Raw genomic sequence first — 14,631 nt, 5'->3', positions numbered from 1 at the left:
GAAACACTAAATTAGCTGCCGGCTGAGAGAATTACGGCATTTCGACACAAAAACACACACACACACACACAAAAGCAGAGTGTGTGTGTGTATTTGTGTGTGTTTGTCATGCACAGACAAATCAGAGTGCCAAAATTTGCGACATCCGTCACAGCAAACCTCCGAGCGAGCAGGACAGAGATACACACAGATATTCAGATAGATAGAACGCGAGATAGAGAAAGAGAGGGCGAGAGAGAGAGGGAGAGTGAGTGTGTCAAAGAAAAAAGATTCAACATCTGTTGAATGCGCTTGGTTTTAGCTTTAATCACAGCGCTGACAACTTTGGCAACGTCAGAATTCGCACCCAGCTGCGCAGCTGCAAATGTCCACAAAAACAATAACACTTCTTCAATTCTGAAGTTCTTCAAATATTTAATCTTTTTGGCTGCAGAACTTTGGACTTTTATGATTAACAGTTTCTATGCATTTCAAATGAGTTTGTGGCCCAAACAACAAAGCAGCCCGTGGCATATGATTTGGACGCGAAGCTATACTTGGCATTTATTCAAGTGTTCGTTAATGTTTCCTACAATGACAGAACAGCTTGTGATCAAAAATCCATCGATAGTTTAAATCAATGAGAGATTTCATTAATATGCTGGAGAGCCACAAGTCCAGCTTCTAAGAGAAAATCTGTCGATAGTTCGCACCAATGAGAGATTCGATAGATCTTATAAGCTAGTTTGTCCGCGTAACCAAAATCTAAACTTCAGCTTGTGATAAAAAATCTTTCGATAGTTATAGCTAATGGTCGATAGTTCTTATATGTTGGCGATCCACAAGTCGAAGCTTAACTTGTGATAGAACATCTATCGTTAGTTTCGACAGTTCTTATAACTTGGAAAAATTAGCTGATTAAACCGAAAATTGTTAGCCACAAACTTATGTTCAGCCTGTGATCGAACGATAGTTAAAAGCAATACTAGATTCGATAGGTATTCTAATGAGCGGGCCACAAGTTCAAGTTCGGCTTGCTTATAGGTATAACTTCAGCATGTAATAAAAACTTATCGATAAGCTAAACCAAACGATTCAATCAGTCGATAGTTCTGTCAACTAAAGTTTATTTACTGTTCATACACACAATGTGTTGGCATTTCATCAGTTGATCAGTTGGAATCAAGTGCCTGCCACAAGCCCACATGCCTGGACTGACAAGAGATGAGAATAATGCAACTGTTGCAGCAGCAGGCCAAGAGCAGCTGCTGTTGCAGAGCGCATCTGCAACGCCTCGGCATAACGCCCCTGAGGGCTGTCAACAACACCTTTCGAACGGACAGCGGCAGCACGTTCCCAGCAATCAGGCATAAGTCTAGTCATGCTCATTAGCATCCGCTGTGAATGCAGCGACGCCCACATATTGACTACATAAACAACAACAACAACAACAACAACAACAACAACAACAAGAGCATTAAAAGCTCGTAGGAGGCAGGGCACAAAAGTCTTTCTTACACTCGCTCACAGGAAGTCTGTGGGCTTCAGATTGAAGTATCAACTCAGGTGGGTGCTGCAAAGTGCCACCCAGCCGTGTCAACAGTGGCCAAGATCAGCCCGGTTACAAAAAACAACTCATGATATTAGAGATTGTTCCATTGATAAGGTATACACACACAGCCTATTCAAGTCTGTTGCTGTTGATTTCTTTTTTGTTCCTTTATCAAATCGGAAACACTTAAAGATACAGATTTATCAGTCATCAATCAATACGCAAACCAAGTGCAAAACAATCATGAATGAAAGCCCATAAAGTAATTAGAGCAACGGGAAAGCAACTTATTCTGATAAGCCCCAACTGCATAGAACCGATAAGAATCAAGCCGAAAAACCCCATTGACCATCTGGTTGACCGACAAAATATACTGATTGACCATGATAGGAAGTGATTAAGCAGAAAATTATTATTATTTTATTTTTTCAAGGTTAACAGCGGTTAGTTCAATGCCATGCTGCATTCGGTTGTTGTTTGTAGTCCAAGGTTTGGCGACCCCCTCCCAAATAACCTTCTTTAACAGGTGCTGCTCGGAATTTTGGGGGATTACTTTGATCAGCAAATGTGTTGCTGTCTGTTGCATTATTTGAAGTTTAGCAGAAATTTAGATGATTATGGGTATAAAGTTTACGATTTCTCTCAATTTGTGTGATTCGATTGTATGCACCATATAATGCTAATATTCCTGACATAGATCTCATGCGTCCAGTATATGATTCTACATTATATGTAGAGCACAATGGAAAATATTTATTATTAGTATTAGTCTGTATAGATACAACTGTTTTTCCTGACTGACAGACTGAATGACTGACTAGTTTAGTTAGTTTGTTTGATTGACTGACTGAATGAATCAATAAATAACTGACTGACTGATTGACAGACTGACTGGCTGACTGAATGAATGACTAACTGACTCAATCACAGACTGACTGAATGAAAGAATGACAGACTAATTATATAAATAACAGTCTATGACAAACTGACTGAATGGCAGACTGATTGACTGAATGTTCACAGCAGTTACCTAGTAATGCAGCTGCACTCTAAGACGGGGATCCTTTTAATAAATATATAAATATATAACCCTTACATGGTTTGCCAGACAGACTATACAAATTTTCTTCTTCGGGTCAGTGATTTTCCCTCCCTATCTTCTTAATATTCTATATTCTAGAAACTATTAATGGGAGTAAAAGCGAGCTCCTGTTTGCAAAACTTTTCAGTTTTTCAAGCAATTACAAACGAACTCTATATTAATATATATTTATATGGCCATAATAGGAACAATAACTTTTTTAATTAATAGATAGCATATGTACTGCAATTCTGTCTACTGTTATCTGAATAGATTTAGCATTTGTCTATACCTCTTGTATCTCTTTCGAGCATGTATTTTATATGACGCTTAGTTCTTGACTAATTGGCCAAATGACGAGCCAAGCGACCGAGCCAGACAAACTGTCAGCCCTTTTTGGTTTATTGTTCTACTTTAAGAATTGCTCGTGGGCGGCAGCGACGTTGACGTTGACGTTGACGTCGCTGTCGCCGTCTGCTGTACATTTAGTTCTGGCCAAAAAAGTATGGCATGCAGAATGCCAGACCAGACCAGGCCAGGCCAGGCCAGGCCAGGCCAGGCCAGACCAGACCAGACCAGACCCAACCCGACCAACAGTCCGTGCCGCCCCACATCATCTTTCGTTGCGATTAACAAACGTCAATTAAGTATATTTATTTTGGCAGCGCGTGTAACCAAAAAAAAAACACAGAAAAAAGATACACACACATACAGAGAAATGCTCCAATGAATAAGTATTTATGCGATTTTCCGACTTTTGTGCAAATTCAGCATATCCGGCCAAGAAACTGAAATGCGACGATGTCGAAGGCGACCGACTGACCGACCAGGCGACGGGGCGACGACGACGTCAATTCCAAGCCACAAAAAAGTGTATATGGCGGGTAATTTGCTAATTACGCTAATTTCTTTTGTTGCTGCTATTCATTTTCATAGTAAAATTTATATACAAATATATATATATATATATATAGTGTACATTTATATATAAAAGGCAGATATATATATTCGGATACACATACAGCTGCACGGAGACACAAGTCGAGGCAGACGGAGCGCAAAAAAAAGCGCGTATCTAAGCGGATTTTATTATCTTATCGCTAGCCAGAATGACTTTCAGTGTGTGTGTGTGTGTGTGTGTGCGATGTGTGTTGTGTGTGTTTTTTATGACTGTGCAAACTACACTCGAAACATGAAGCGCTCTAGGCGGTCGCCTAGCCAAACAACAGGAAATAAGCATTTTTATGAATGAAACGTTGGCGAGCGAGAAAAACACACCAATAGATACAGATACAGATACATAGATGCACAGATACAGATACAGATACAGATACAAATACAGCTCCACTTACAGTTACGTGCAAAAGGTTAAGCTTAAGTGAAAAATGCTCAAAAAAAAGTTGGTTAATTTTGATTTTTTGAACATTAGAGAGATATAGATATAGATATAGATATAGATATAGATATAGATATAGATATAGATATAGATATAGATATAGATATAGATATAGATATAGATATAGATATAGATATAGATATAGATATAGATATAGATATAGATATAGATATAGATATAGATATAGATATAGATATAGATATAGATATAGATATAGATATAGATATAGATATAGATATAGATGTAGATATAGGTATACAGATAGAGATAGACCCAGATATTCATTTTAAAACTTGCTTTTATAGTTTCTATTAGCGTAGTTTCCATTAATGGTTCGCTTTAGCAACAATAAAAGCTATTGCTGTTGGTTTTATGGTCTGTTTGCTCCACTTTACATCATGCGCTTTATTATTTTATATACATAGATACAGTTTTTAGATACGTATCTGTGTTTTTTTTGCTGTTATTGGAGGCGCCCACACACTAACTTGAACCTAAACAAGTGCACGGACTAGAATATGCCCTAAAACCAGCGAAGTTAATAAAAATTGTATAAAAAAAATGTAAGCTGAATTTACTTGGAAAAACCGCATGACAAGCGTGACTCATTTATGAATTATGCTTAAAAAACCATAGCTCATATATTTATCGATATTATGAAAATGGGAAGAATATTTAAATGGAATTTGAAGTGTATATATTGAGATCGAACTATATATATTCTTCCTACTACCAGTTACATACATTGCCACCAAATCATTATACCCCTTATGCCCAATCTTAAGGTGTTCATGCTCATAGATTCTTTGGCGAACAGCATAATTTACTGCTGCTGCTTTTTACTCAAAGACGCGCTGCGAGTCTTGTTCATTCATGAAATTTCACTTTTACTTCCGGCTAAGCAAGCGGCATACCTGCCCTTGCCTTTGGGCTGGCACACAAGGGTTTCAGCTACTTCCGCTGTCGCTGCTGCTGCTGCTGTTGCCTTTGTTCCATTCACTTCCGAGTTGAGGCCACGCCCTAAGGCGACCAACTGCCGACACACACACACGCCCTCAAGAGCATGTGCCTCCTTTGGGGTATCTTTTATTCATTCTACGTGCGGAAGCATTCATATCCGTTCTGCCGCTTCCGTTCTAAGTCAGGCGCTGCTGCGGCTGCTGCATCAAATTGCAACCCGCATCTGCTGCTGCTGCGGCTGCTGCTGCCTTTGACTGCAATCTGCTTCCGCAGCGCCTCAGCTGGAGCATATTTTCCATTTAATTACTTGTTCCGACTCTTAACGCTGTTTCTAGCGCTTTATAGTTGTTCGTTCTCGTTGTTGTTGTTCGTCGTTGTTGTTGTTGTTGTCACTTCCATTGTTGTCGTAATGCTCAAAGTACTTCTTTGTCGCACACGTATCGCATTTGTTTCGTATACTTCGCAGCGCAGTACCCCAAGCCAAGATATGACGCAGTTGCCCATTGATAAAAGTGGTTGGTTGGTCGCCTTGTGATACCCTAACGTAAGCAATTGTTTATAATGGGCAGCTTATGTGCTCAGCTAATAAATATATTGTGTTTAAAGTTGCAAGACTGCCAAATACCTTAAGTCCCGCCTGTCTGATAATGATGCATTGCGCTCTTAAATCATCCAAAGGAACTAGCCACTTTTATACAGAAATCCAAAATTAGCACGAATTCAATTTTGCAGTTAAAATTTAATACTTTTCTATAATTGAACTATAGTTCGTGATGAAATTCTATACAAGACATTTCTTACAGCAAATAGAAGGAGGTAGTCGAATTGAATTGTGCATCGCAACGACTTCGCGTTGCTCTACAAATTTGCCAAAGGCGACAAACGGAAGTTGTACGTCCATTTAGGCTTAACAATTGAAAATCTTTGCTCGTAATGCGACGGCACATGCATTAAGCACTACGATTTCCGCTATAAAGGGGCGACTTATTTTTTACAGTCCATAAATTAAACACGATCAGCTGCCAGCGTTGGCAAAGGGATAACGGCTACTGCACAAAGTAATCGACCCAACAACATCCCGAGGCATTTAATTAACAGAAAACTGAAAAATGAAAGAGAAAAAAAAAAAACAAAACCAGCAGCAGCAGCATGTTGAATAAGCTTTCATTTCCGGCGCAGCAAACACTTGTGCATATCAGCGCCGACTCGCGGCATGAATGAAATTATTAAAGATATCGATCGCTGGTTCGATCTCCCAACCAAAAACAACTCGAGAAAAACGAGTAGCCAGTGTAGTAGCCCGGACAGGAGCCCGCTCGACGGGTATCAACCATCAGCAGCAGCAGCAGCAGAAACAAAGAGTTGCACAAAACTAAAGGCAAACAATATAAAATACTTGACTAGAGGATACCCTGTAGTAGCTAGAGACCTAGAGCTACCCACTCATAATAGTTTTTACAATAATAGCTGGAGTAACTTATTAACTTAGTAACATATTAGAAGGCATTAAAATACAAGCTCATCGTCGCTGGTTCAAACCCACAACTATTTCCTAATGACTTAGCTGCACTACAGAAGCGACAAGAGACTTGCTGGTTCAAATCCACGACTATTTTGTATTGTTTTAGCTGCATTACAAATGCGAGAAGAAAGTTGCTGGTTCAAATCCACGACTATCCATTATGTCTTAGCTTAAAGCTAAAGTCGCTTTGAAACTTTGATTGCTTCTAACTATTTTCAGTACTATTCATAGACATATTGAGCATACCCTTTAAAAGCATTTTAAAAAGAGTATCAAACTACCTCCAGCGATATATATATATGTATGATATATAGTATATATATATATATATATTTATCTGCATACGTAGATCAATGAATCTGCAACACGTTTGCATTTACAAAACTGAGTTTCGCTTTCTTCGTGCTTTTGGCCTGTTGCGCTTTAATAGACGTGGCTAAGAAGCCAACCAGACTATTTAACTTTTTAATACAGACAGCTAGGCACACACACACACACACATACACACACACACACACACACACATACACACACGCACACACCATATGTCGAGTGTTTGTCGGATTTGGCGCTGAGCAACGCCTCCAACTTCCGTTCGCTGTTTGGTTCGGCCTTTAAGTGCAGGCAGGCAAAGAAAATGAGAAAAACAAGCAAAAATGCTTTAGCAGGGTGTACTCGACTAGCATATACACTGTATTTGGGCTGCATGTAAACTAAGAGTTAGCAAAGTAAGTGATTCGGAATTTTTTAATTATTTATAAATGTTTTAATCAAGGCTGCAAATCGATTTTAAACTAGTTCGAAGCTTGAATACCAATTTATTTTTTACTACTAACCAAAACTTTTAAAAAGTCCGGCTGCCCCAAAAAAAACCTATCTTAAATCTGAACTGAATCTTGTGTTTTTTCAAAAAAGCTTGGGTTTAGTATGAAAATATATTCAAAGGGAGACCCAGCTACAAGGCTTAAATAGCTTAAGGCCTCAACTTTTACAATTATCCAAACCATATTTGAAAGTTGTCAATTTTGGTTGGATATCAAATGTAGCGCGCCTTTTGCATATGAAAATATTAACGACTTGCAATATTTCCAGTAGACAAGCGCGCAGTAAAAAATTAAAAAAAAAGCGAACTGGTTGAAAGAAATTTCAACAAAAAACAAAAGTTTAAACCAGAAGTTAGATTCGAGCATGCAGAAAACCAGGTTCAGGCAGTTGCTGCGAAATGTGAACCTTGCTTTTGCAGATTTGTTTTTAGTTCTCTGCAGAAATCAAAGCGAAATGTAATCAATATGCAATTCGTACAACCCTTAGTTTAAGCCAAGGACCTTTAAATTATGCACGAGATTTACCCTCGTGTTGTTTACCCCCCTGTTGTCCGGCTCAAATTACGCTGCACACTTTGACACTTGGCTGTGGCATTGTGAGCCTCAATTGACCCGAGGTTAAGGGTTGCACAGCACGCACAGGCGGGCAGCTGACCAAACGATCGAAGCAATCAATAAAAACCAAAACGGGAACTGGAAGTGGTTTCTGGGCTGGTGTAAATGCCGCTTGGGAACGGAAGTTTTGGTGGAAACAATTACGCGGCGCTCAAAAACAAAAGGGCCCACAACGTCTCGAGGCGAGGCGGAGCCACTTTGCCATTACAGATTTAATTAGATAATTAATAAAGGCAATCAATGGCAGGGCCAAGGCCTGCTCTCTGGCCATCTGGCAGCCAGTTGGGCAGGCAAAACACCGAACGGCTGACACGCACGCGCAAAAGCCAGCTCCAGAGGCATCAGCAGCAGCAGCCGTTCCAAAGGAAGTTGTTGGACCCCTGCCTCAAGTCCAACAGCAGAGTTGGCGGAAATCGCGAGGCAAAGGAAAAAATACAACAACAACTACAACAACTGGCAGCATTGGCGACAAAAACAACAACGACAACCTATACACTCGGCATTCTTTGGCAGAAATAACGTGCACATTTAAAGTAGAGTTGATTGGGGACTCACATGTTCTCGTATCCCCCCAGAAGACTGGAACGCGCCTAAGTCGACTTGATAAATGAGCTACAAAAATGGTAACTTTTTATATTGATAAAGTTTGAAAATGTTCAGCTTTTACTTTGAGGGTGGTTTTTCTAGGGTAGTGCAGTAAAGTAATCGGTAATCGAGACAGTCGATAAGAGTTAAAATCGAGAATTGCAATAAGAGTTATCGTTCACTATCGATAGTAATCGGTCATCGAGCCAGTCGGGAATCGTTTAAATCGATCATTACAATATATAATTTCGATAGCTATCGATAATTAGTAAACATGAGCTTTAAAAAGCTATCAATGATCGAGTTAATCGAAAATCGATAATTACAATACAAGCTACTGATAGCTTTCGATAATAGCAGATAATCTAACCAATCGATAATCGCTAAAATCGATAAATACATTAGTTGTCGATATGAATGAATAGGAGCAATTGTAAGAAGTTTTATCGATAGTCAGGATTCACCGATATTTAGCTCGATTGTAAAAGACAGTTTTAAAGCCCTTATTCAAAATCCATTTTAATTAAATAGTATCGATAGCTGTGCAATACGAGCAGTCAGTTAGCTCTTCAAATATATTTTAAGAATGAATTTTGCAAAGTCAACGTAGAGTATTCAAGTATTCAAGCAAGAACAGCACAGAAAATCTGTATAAATTTAACTTTAGAAAGAGCTGAAGCAAAAAAAGGAGGAAAATGTTAAAAAGAATGACGATGAATGACGGGAAGCGCACAGCTTAGCTGCGCTCTGCTGGATAATTGAGGAAGTTATAATTGCCAATGAAGCCAACCAGCCCAGACTAAGAGATTGCCACGCCGACCAACAGAACAACCGACCGACCGACCGACCAAGCTGCCAGGGGACCAGGCGATCCGACTGCGCTGCTGCGGCTCCCCTGGCACTGGAGTCAAGCGGATTGTACGAAACGGGGCGAACCCTTTTGCAAAAAAGATCGCAGTTGTTGCCGCAGTAGCCAATTCAAGTTGTTGCTGTTGGGTTTTTTTTTTTTGCATTTTTTTTTTGTTGTGATTGTGGCAAGAGGAAACAGTTATTGTTGTCTCTCGGGCTGACGACGGGAAACAGGACATGTCTTCGCATAAATTGAATGCCAGTTGCAGGCGTCTGTCTCCCCTCCCCGTGCCCCTCCACAAGCTTTGTGTGCAACGGAAGGACATTAATTGAAGCTCTCGTTCGCAATTCACTCTAATCTTCAAACAAACGAGATGCATTTTGATTTATGCGATGATAATCATAAAAGTGGTTGCTTTCTCAGGCCCGAATCAGCTGTTAAATCAGCACATTAAGTTGGCTGCGCCAGCACCAAGTTTTCGTGTCTGTGTGTGTGCGAGTGTGTGTAAATATGTCTGTCTGCATACATTATGTGTGTCGGTGTTCTAAAACGCAATTGCATCACGAGAGCATTGGCAAATAAACAATAAATACCAAGTGTAGCAGACACAACGAGCACCTGTGTCAACAATGGAAGAAGCGCCCGGAGTTGGATAAAAACCAATCCAAAAGCAGCAATCCGAATGACGCAGTTCATAAACTGCGAGATGGGCCCTTACGTGCACACACACACACACACACACACACACACACACAGATACACGCACACGCACATTTTGTATCTAGATACTTGACACGATTTTGAAGAGGCCCGTTCAAGACAAGGATGTTCATTGTGCGCGCCGCTCGAAAGTCGCAATTGTTAGAACCGACCCTGGATGGATCTACAATGCCTGCCCATTGAGTGTGCCTTTTGTGGTGCTCTCGCAGAATAGTTAAATATTTGCGTGGCTTGGCCACTTCGTCTTCGTTTTCTACTTCTTCTACTTTACTAATCACTCACCTCTTTGCTGGGCACGCAGATCGGTGTGCCCACCTTAACTATGCCATTCTCAACCATAACGCCCATGACGATCGGATCGCGACTGTTGAATATAAATTGTGGCAGTATCTGTGAAAGGATAGAAAACCGAGATTAGATCAAAGTTTGATAATTATGTAAAGTACTTATACTAAAATGGTATCTCAGATTAAGATCATATCTTTCATGAGAAGCCAAAGGAATATGTGAGTTTCTTAAAATGGGCTATCATAATAATTTATGTTCCTAAGGATCTTCTAACACGATCATATCTTCCATTGAAAGAAAAAGATATAAGATCATATTTTGATGTAGATATTATGATCATATTTTGGGATCGTATCTTCTACTTCTTGAGCTTACGATCTCTTAATACATTTTAACTTTCATGAGATTAAATGTGAAATTAAATTTTGAAGTTTATTAAACGAATTTTGTATCCAGGTAGCTATAAAAATAAGATCATATTCCCTGTATCCAAGGCTTAAAATATAAGAATATCCTAATAGAGATCATATCAACTATCTGTATCTCTGACAAAATGTTATCACAATTTTAAATTTTAAATGATTAATATATTTTTTTAAATAAAAGAGCTAATATAAAGATGATATTTTCGTTTCGTTTTGATCATATATAAGATTTAAGAAATAAGATAATTAGAACGGACTCAGATTATAATCAAGATTCGTTTCGAGTTAAAAAGAAACGCATTATTAATATTAAATCGAATATTGAGATTATCTATGCCAAGCTTATTTTTAATCGTTTCTAAAGATAAATGCAATTTGTGTGCCTTCGGTTTTTTTTATAAGCGTTGCCAATGATATTGCGCCTGCAGCTGGCATTTAAAAGGGCCACTCTGAGCTGATATGAGAAGGTAAGAGGCAAGTTAATAATTTAACTAAACAACGTCATTGTTGGGGCTGCATCTAAGCAGCCAGCAACAAGGTTAGCCTCGACTGGCAACTGGCAACTGGCAACTGGCAACTGGCAACCGGCAACTGGCCACAGCTGTGTGCCCAATTAACAGCACAGTGGGAGACGAGACGGTGGCTAGAATGGCCAACTCCGTTTCAATACGCGAGCCTAGGGTCGTCGACAAGCCAGCCAACAATCGTTGACTGCGACTATAACCTAATGATTACCTATAAATCAAATATGCTATTTTAACATTATTTGAGCAGGAAGTGTGGACGTGATGCAAGCGTCTCTCGGACAGGCCTTAATCGCTCGCTCGCTCGCTCGCCGAGTGGCGTTTCTTGGGCAGCGCACGCATCATTAGCCACAACGGGCCGGAGCTGGCCTAGCTGGAGACCAGCATTTGCAGTCAACCACAAAGCGAGCTGATTGCATTTTACACCTGTAGCTTTTGGCGTAATTATGTTACGATCAAGGCTCAAAATGGAAAATTGTATACAAGCTGTGCCGAAGATTAAATACTCTATGCGAGCATACTAAATTAAATTAATCGGAAGGGATCTGGTAATTTGCATGACATAGTAGCTCAAAGTGTATATATATTTTCTTGACTGGGGTTCGAACCCTCAACTTTCTGATCACTGATTCAAGGAGATATATGACTTAATAGCTTGAAGTATATATTCAACCATACTTTGCTTTCTTCCTCTTCCTCAAATTTCATGCGTCATCTTAAGCCTATTGCACTACTTTAACACTTATTTATAAGCTAAATGATCCTGTGAGCTCAAGGAAGTTTTATGACAGAGTATATATCAAATATATATTGCCTTCAAGGGGGTTCGAACCCTAAGCTTCGAGCTCAGCGCGCCGTGGGCACAGCTATCGTGCTAGTCAAGCGATTAATTAAAATAAGAGGATCATGTAAGACCAACAGAGTTATATGAAAAGCTAGCTCAAAGCATATGCTCAGATATACAATTTAATCAATGATCAAGAAGGTGTTTTATAATTAGTTATTAGTCAAAGTTTACTTAGGTATAACTGGAACTCAAATTGTCTTTAGTTTTAATTGACGAATATATATTTTTGTCTAGATTTATATATGCTTAAATAGAGACACATGCTTACAGTACACTCAATAAATCGGAACTCACCTTTAGTTTGCATGGAAAGACGGCTATTGAGCGGAATTCTTCGCGTTTCTTTTGCTTCAGCTCCTCGCGGTAGCTGGTGAACTTGTCGAACAGATGATAGATAATGTCCGCTTGAAAGATCTTGACACCCAGCGAATCGGCCATTTCCTGCGCCTCGCGCTCCACTTTCACATCGAATGCCAAGATTGTTGCATATCTGACGGCGTCCAAGCATAGATCGGAAATGACAAAGAGGAGTTAAGGTTTTAGAGAACGAACACGCCACGGCAATTGTGTGCAATTAAATGTATAAGAAATGATCGTGTTACATTACAATTAAAATAATAATCAGCATCATCATAATCATAATCATAATCAGAAACTATCCAACGTGTTTGGGTTTTCCTGTGTCGAGTTGGGCTAATTATATTTCCACATGTTGCAAGCTAAGCCCTGCCCCCACCAACAGAACCAGGAAGTGTCAATAATTGAATAAAGACGATGCCGATGTCTCTGGTTCTCCATCTCCATCTTCTTCTTCTTTCAACGACTTTGTTTGCTTAGCTTGGCCAACTTCAATGACAGGAAACAGTTGGCATTAAGTCGATACGTGCCACCGTTTGGATTCAGCCGACGCGGCGTCCCATTGGCGACCGGAAGGGTCTACAAATTGTTGTGTTGCTCGAAAGTGTTTTGGCAAGGCATTCGGCTCCGAAAGTTCAAAATAATAAACACTGTTTTAATTACGGGTAAATTAGGTATATGCAAGAATCTTTGTTTTACAAAGATTGAACAATAATTGAGCTGTGATTGATGGAATATTCTGAGCGAGGATCACTTTTGCCAGATTTCTTAAGATTCATAAAACAATCATTAAGTTAATCTTAAGAAGAATGTTTTGTGAACTGTTTAAATTGTAGTTAAAGTGGGCAACGATTGAGCTGTGATTGATGGAATATTCTAAGTAAGTGAGAGTAAATAATTAAGTACAATCCATTCCAGTCCCAACACATTGTTTATGTTTTTAATTGAAGTCGGCCATGAGTAACCTATGATTGATTGAATTGATTTGATTGAGTTGATTGATTGATTGAATATTCTAGGTGAATTTGTCAACCGAAAGTGGCGAGGATCAGTGTGGCCAGATCTCACAATATTGATAGAGTAAATCATTAAATGGATCCCAATCAAGCCCCAAGAAGTTTGTCAACTAATTTGTATTGCTGTTAATGATTGAGCTGTGATTGATGGAATATTCTGTGATTGAGAGGCCAACAAAAGATAAAAATCAGTTTCTGACTGCTTGATATTGATAGAGCAGTCATACAACAAGGAAAAAACACAGATTTAGAATGATTGAATAATGATTGAGCTATGACTGACCATATATTTCTTATGAATGGGACTCAAGATAAAGACAATGATCAGTAAGTGTGTAGCCTAAATTCCAAACCCAAAACTAACTTAGTCTTTTTTCGAACTACTCGCACATAGAATTCAGTTTAAATAAGTAAAAAATAATAATTAATAAATGAACTCTCATTATTTGATCTTTCGCTTTGGGTGGTTAAAGTTTTATGTTGCCCCACAGTGTAAAAGTTACCATAAAGACAGTTAAAGATTTTTATTATGCTTGTGGCAAGATAAATATGGACAGCCAAGGACGGAGTCGCCATCAACGATGTCAGGCTGGGAAGGCACTTAAAAATTCAAAAAAAAAAGTAATAACGTATAAAAAAAAAAAACAAATTTCGTGATCACCTGCAGCGTAAAAAGCAAAATTTTATGGTTAAAAATTCCGTGCGCGTAAGAATCATCAATAAATAAACGGCAACACATAGTAAAAATGTAATATTGAGTTTATAGCCTGCCCGTTCGCCTGCGCCAGACTGTGGGGGAGCGTGTTGTATCTGCAAGATACGCACAAGCGACACACGAAAGCACTTGAAACACACTTCGCATTCGTAGAGAGGCGGTGGGAGGTTGGAGGGGAAGTGGGGTACAGCAGAGTGCTTTCAGAGCATAAATAACTCAAATGGCTGCGCATGCGCAAGGGCCGGATATGTTCGGCAGCGGAAACGCCACGTCTATTACATGGGCGTAGATATGCAGATACAAATGTATCTGAAAGCCGCACATTTCTATTTTTTGTTGTTTGTTAAAGTTCTCGTTGTTGTTGTTGTTTTGCAT

General features: G+C 39.3%; 1 protein-coding gene across 1 annotated transcript in view; it reads right to left on the bottom strand.

Annotated features, from left to right (window-relative positions):
- The window catches only part of LOC115771043 (eukaryotic translation initiation factor 5B), a 38,400-nt gene that overhangs the window by 7,559 nt on the left and 16,210 nt on the right, over nucleotides 1-14,631 (bottom strand). The window contains exons 6-7 of the mRNA XM_030716583.1: nucleotides 12,463-12,658; nucleotides 10,367-10,474 (exon numbers count right to left, since the gene is read on the bottom strand). Coding sequence (XP_030572443.1) covers nucleotides 10,367-10,474; nucleotides 12,463-12,658 — 304 coding nt within the window. The remainder of the gene's footprint in view (nucleotides 1-10,366; nucleotides 10,475-12,462; nucleotides 12,659-14,631) is intronic.

This window comes from Drosophila novamexicana, unplaced genomic scaffold (genome assembly GCF_003285875.2).
Source record: "Drosophila novamexicana strain 15010-1031.04,08,12 unplaced genomic scaffold, DnovRS2.1 tig00000024-arrow-pilon, whole genome shotgun sequence".
NCBI lineage: Eukaryota > Metazoa > Arthropoda > Insecta > Diptera > Drosophilidae > Drosophila > Drosophila novamexicana.
The sequence above is the reverse complement of the archived record's forward strand: the minus strand, read 5'-3'. Positions and strand labels throughout refer to the sequence as shown.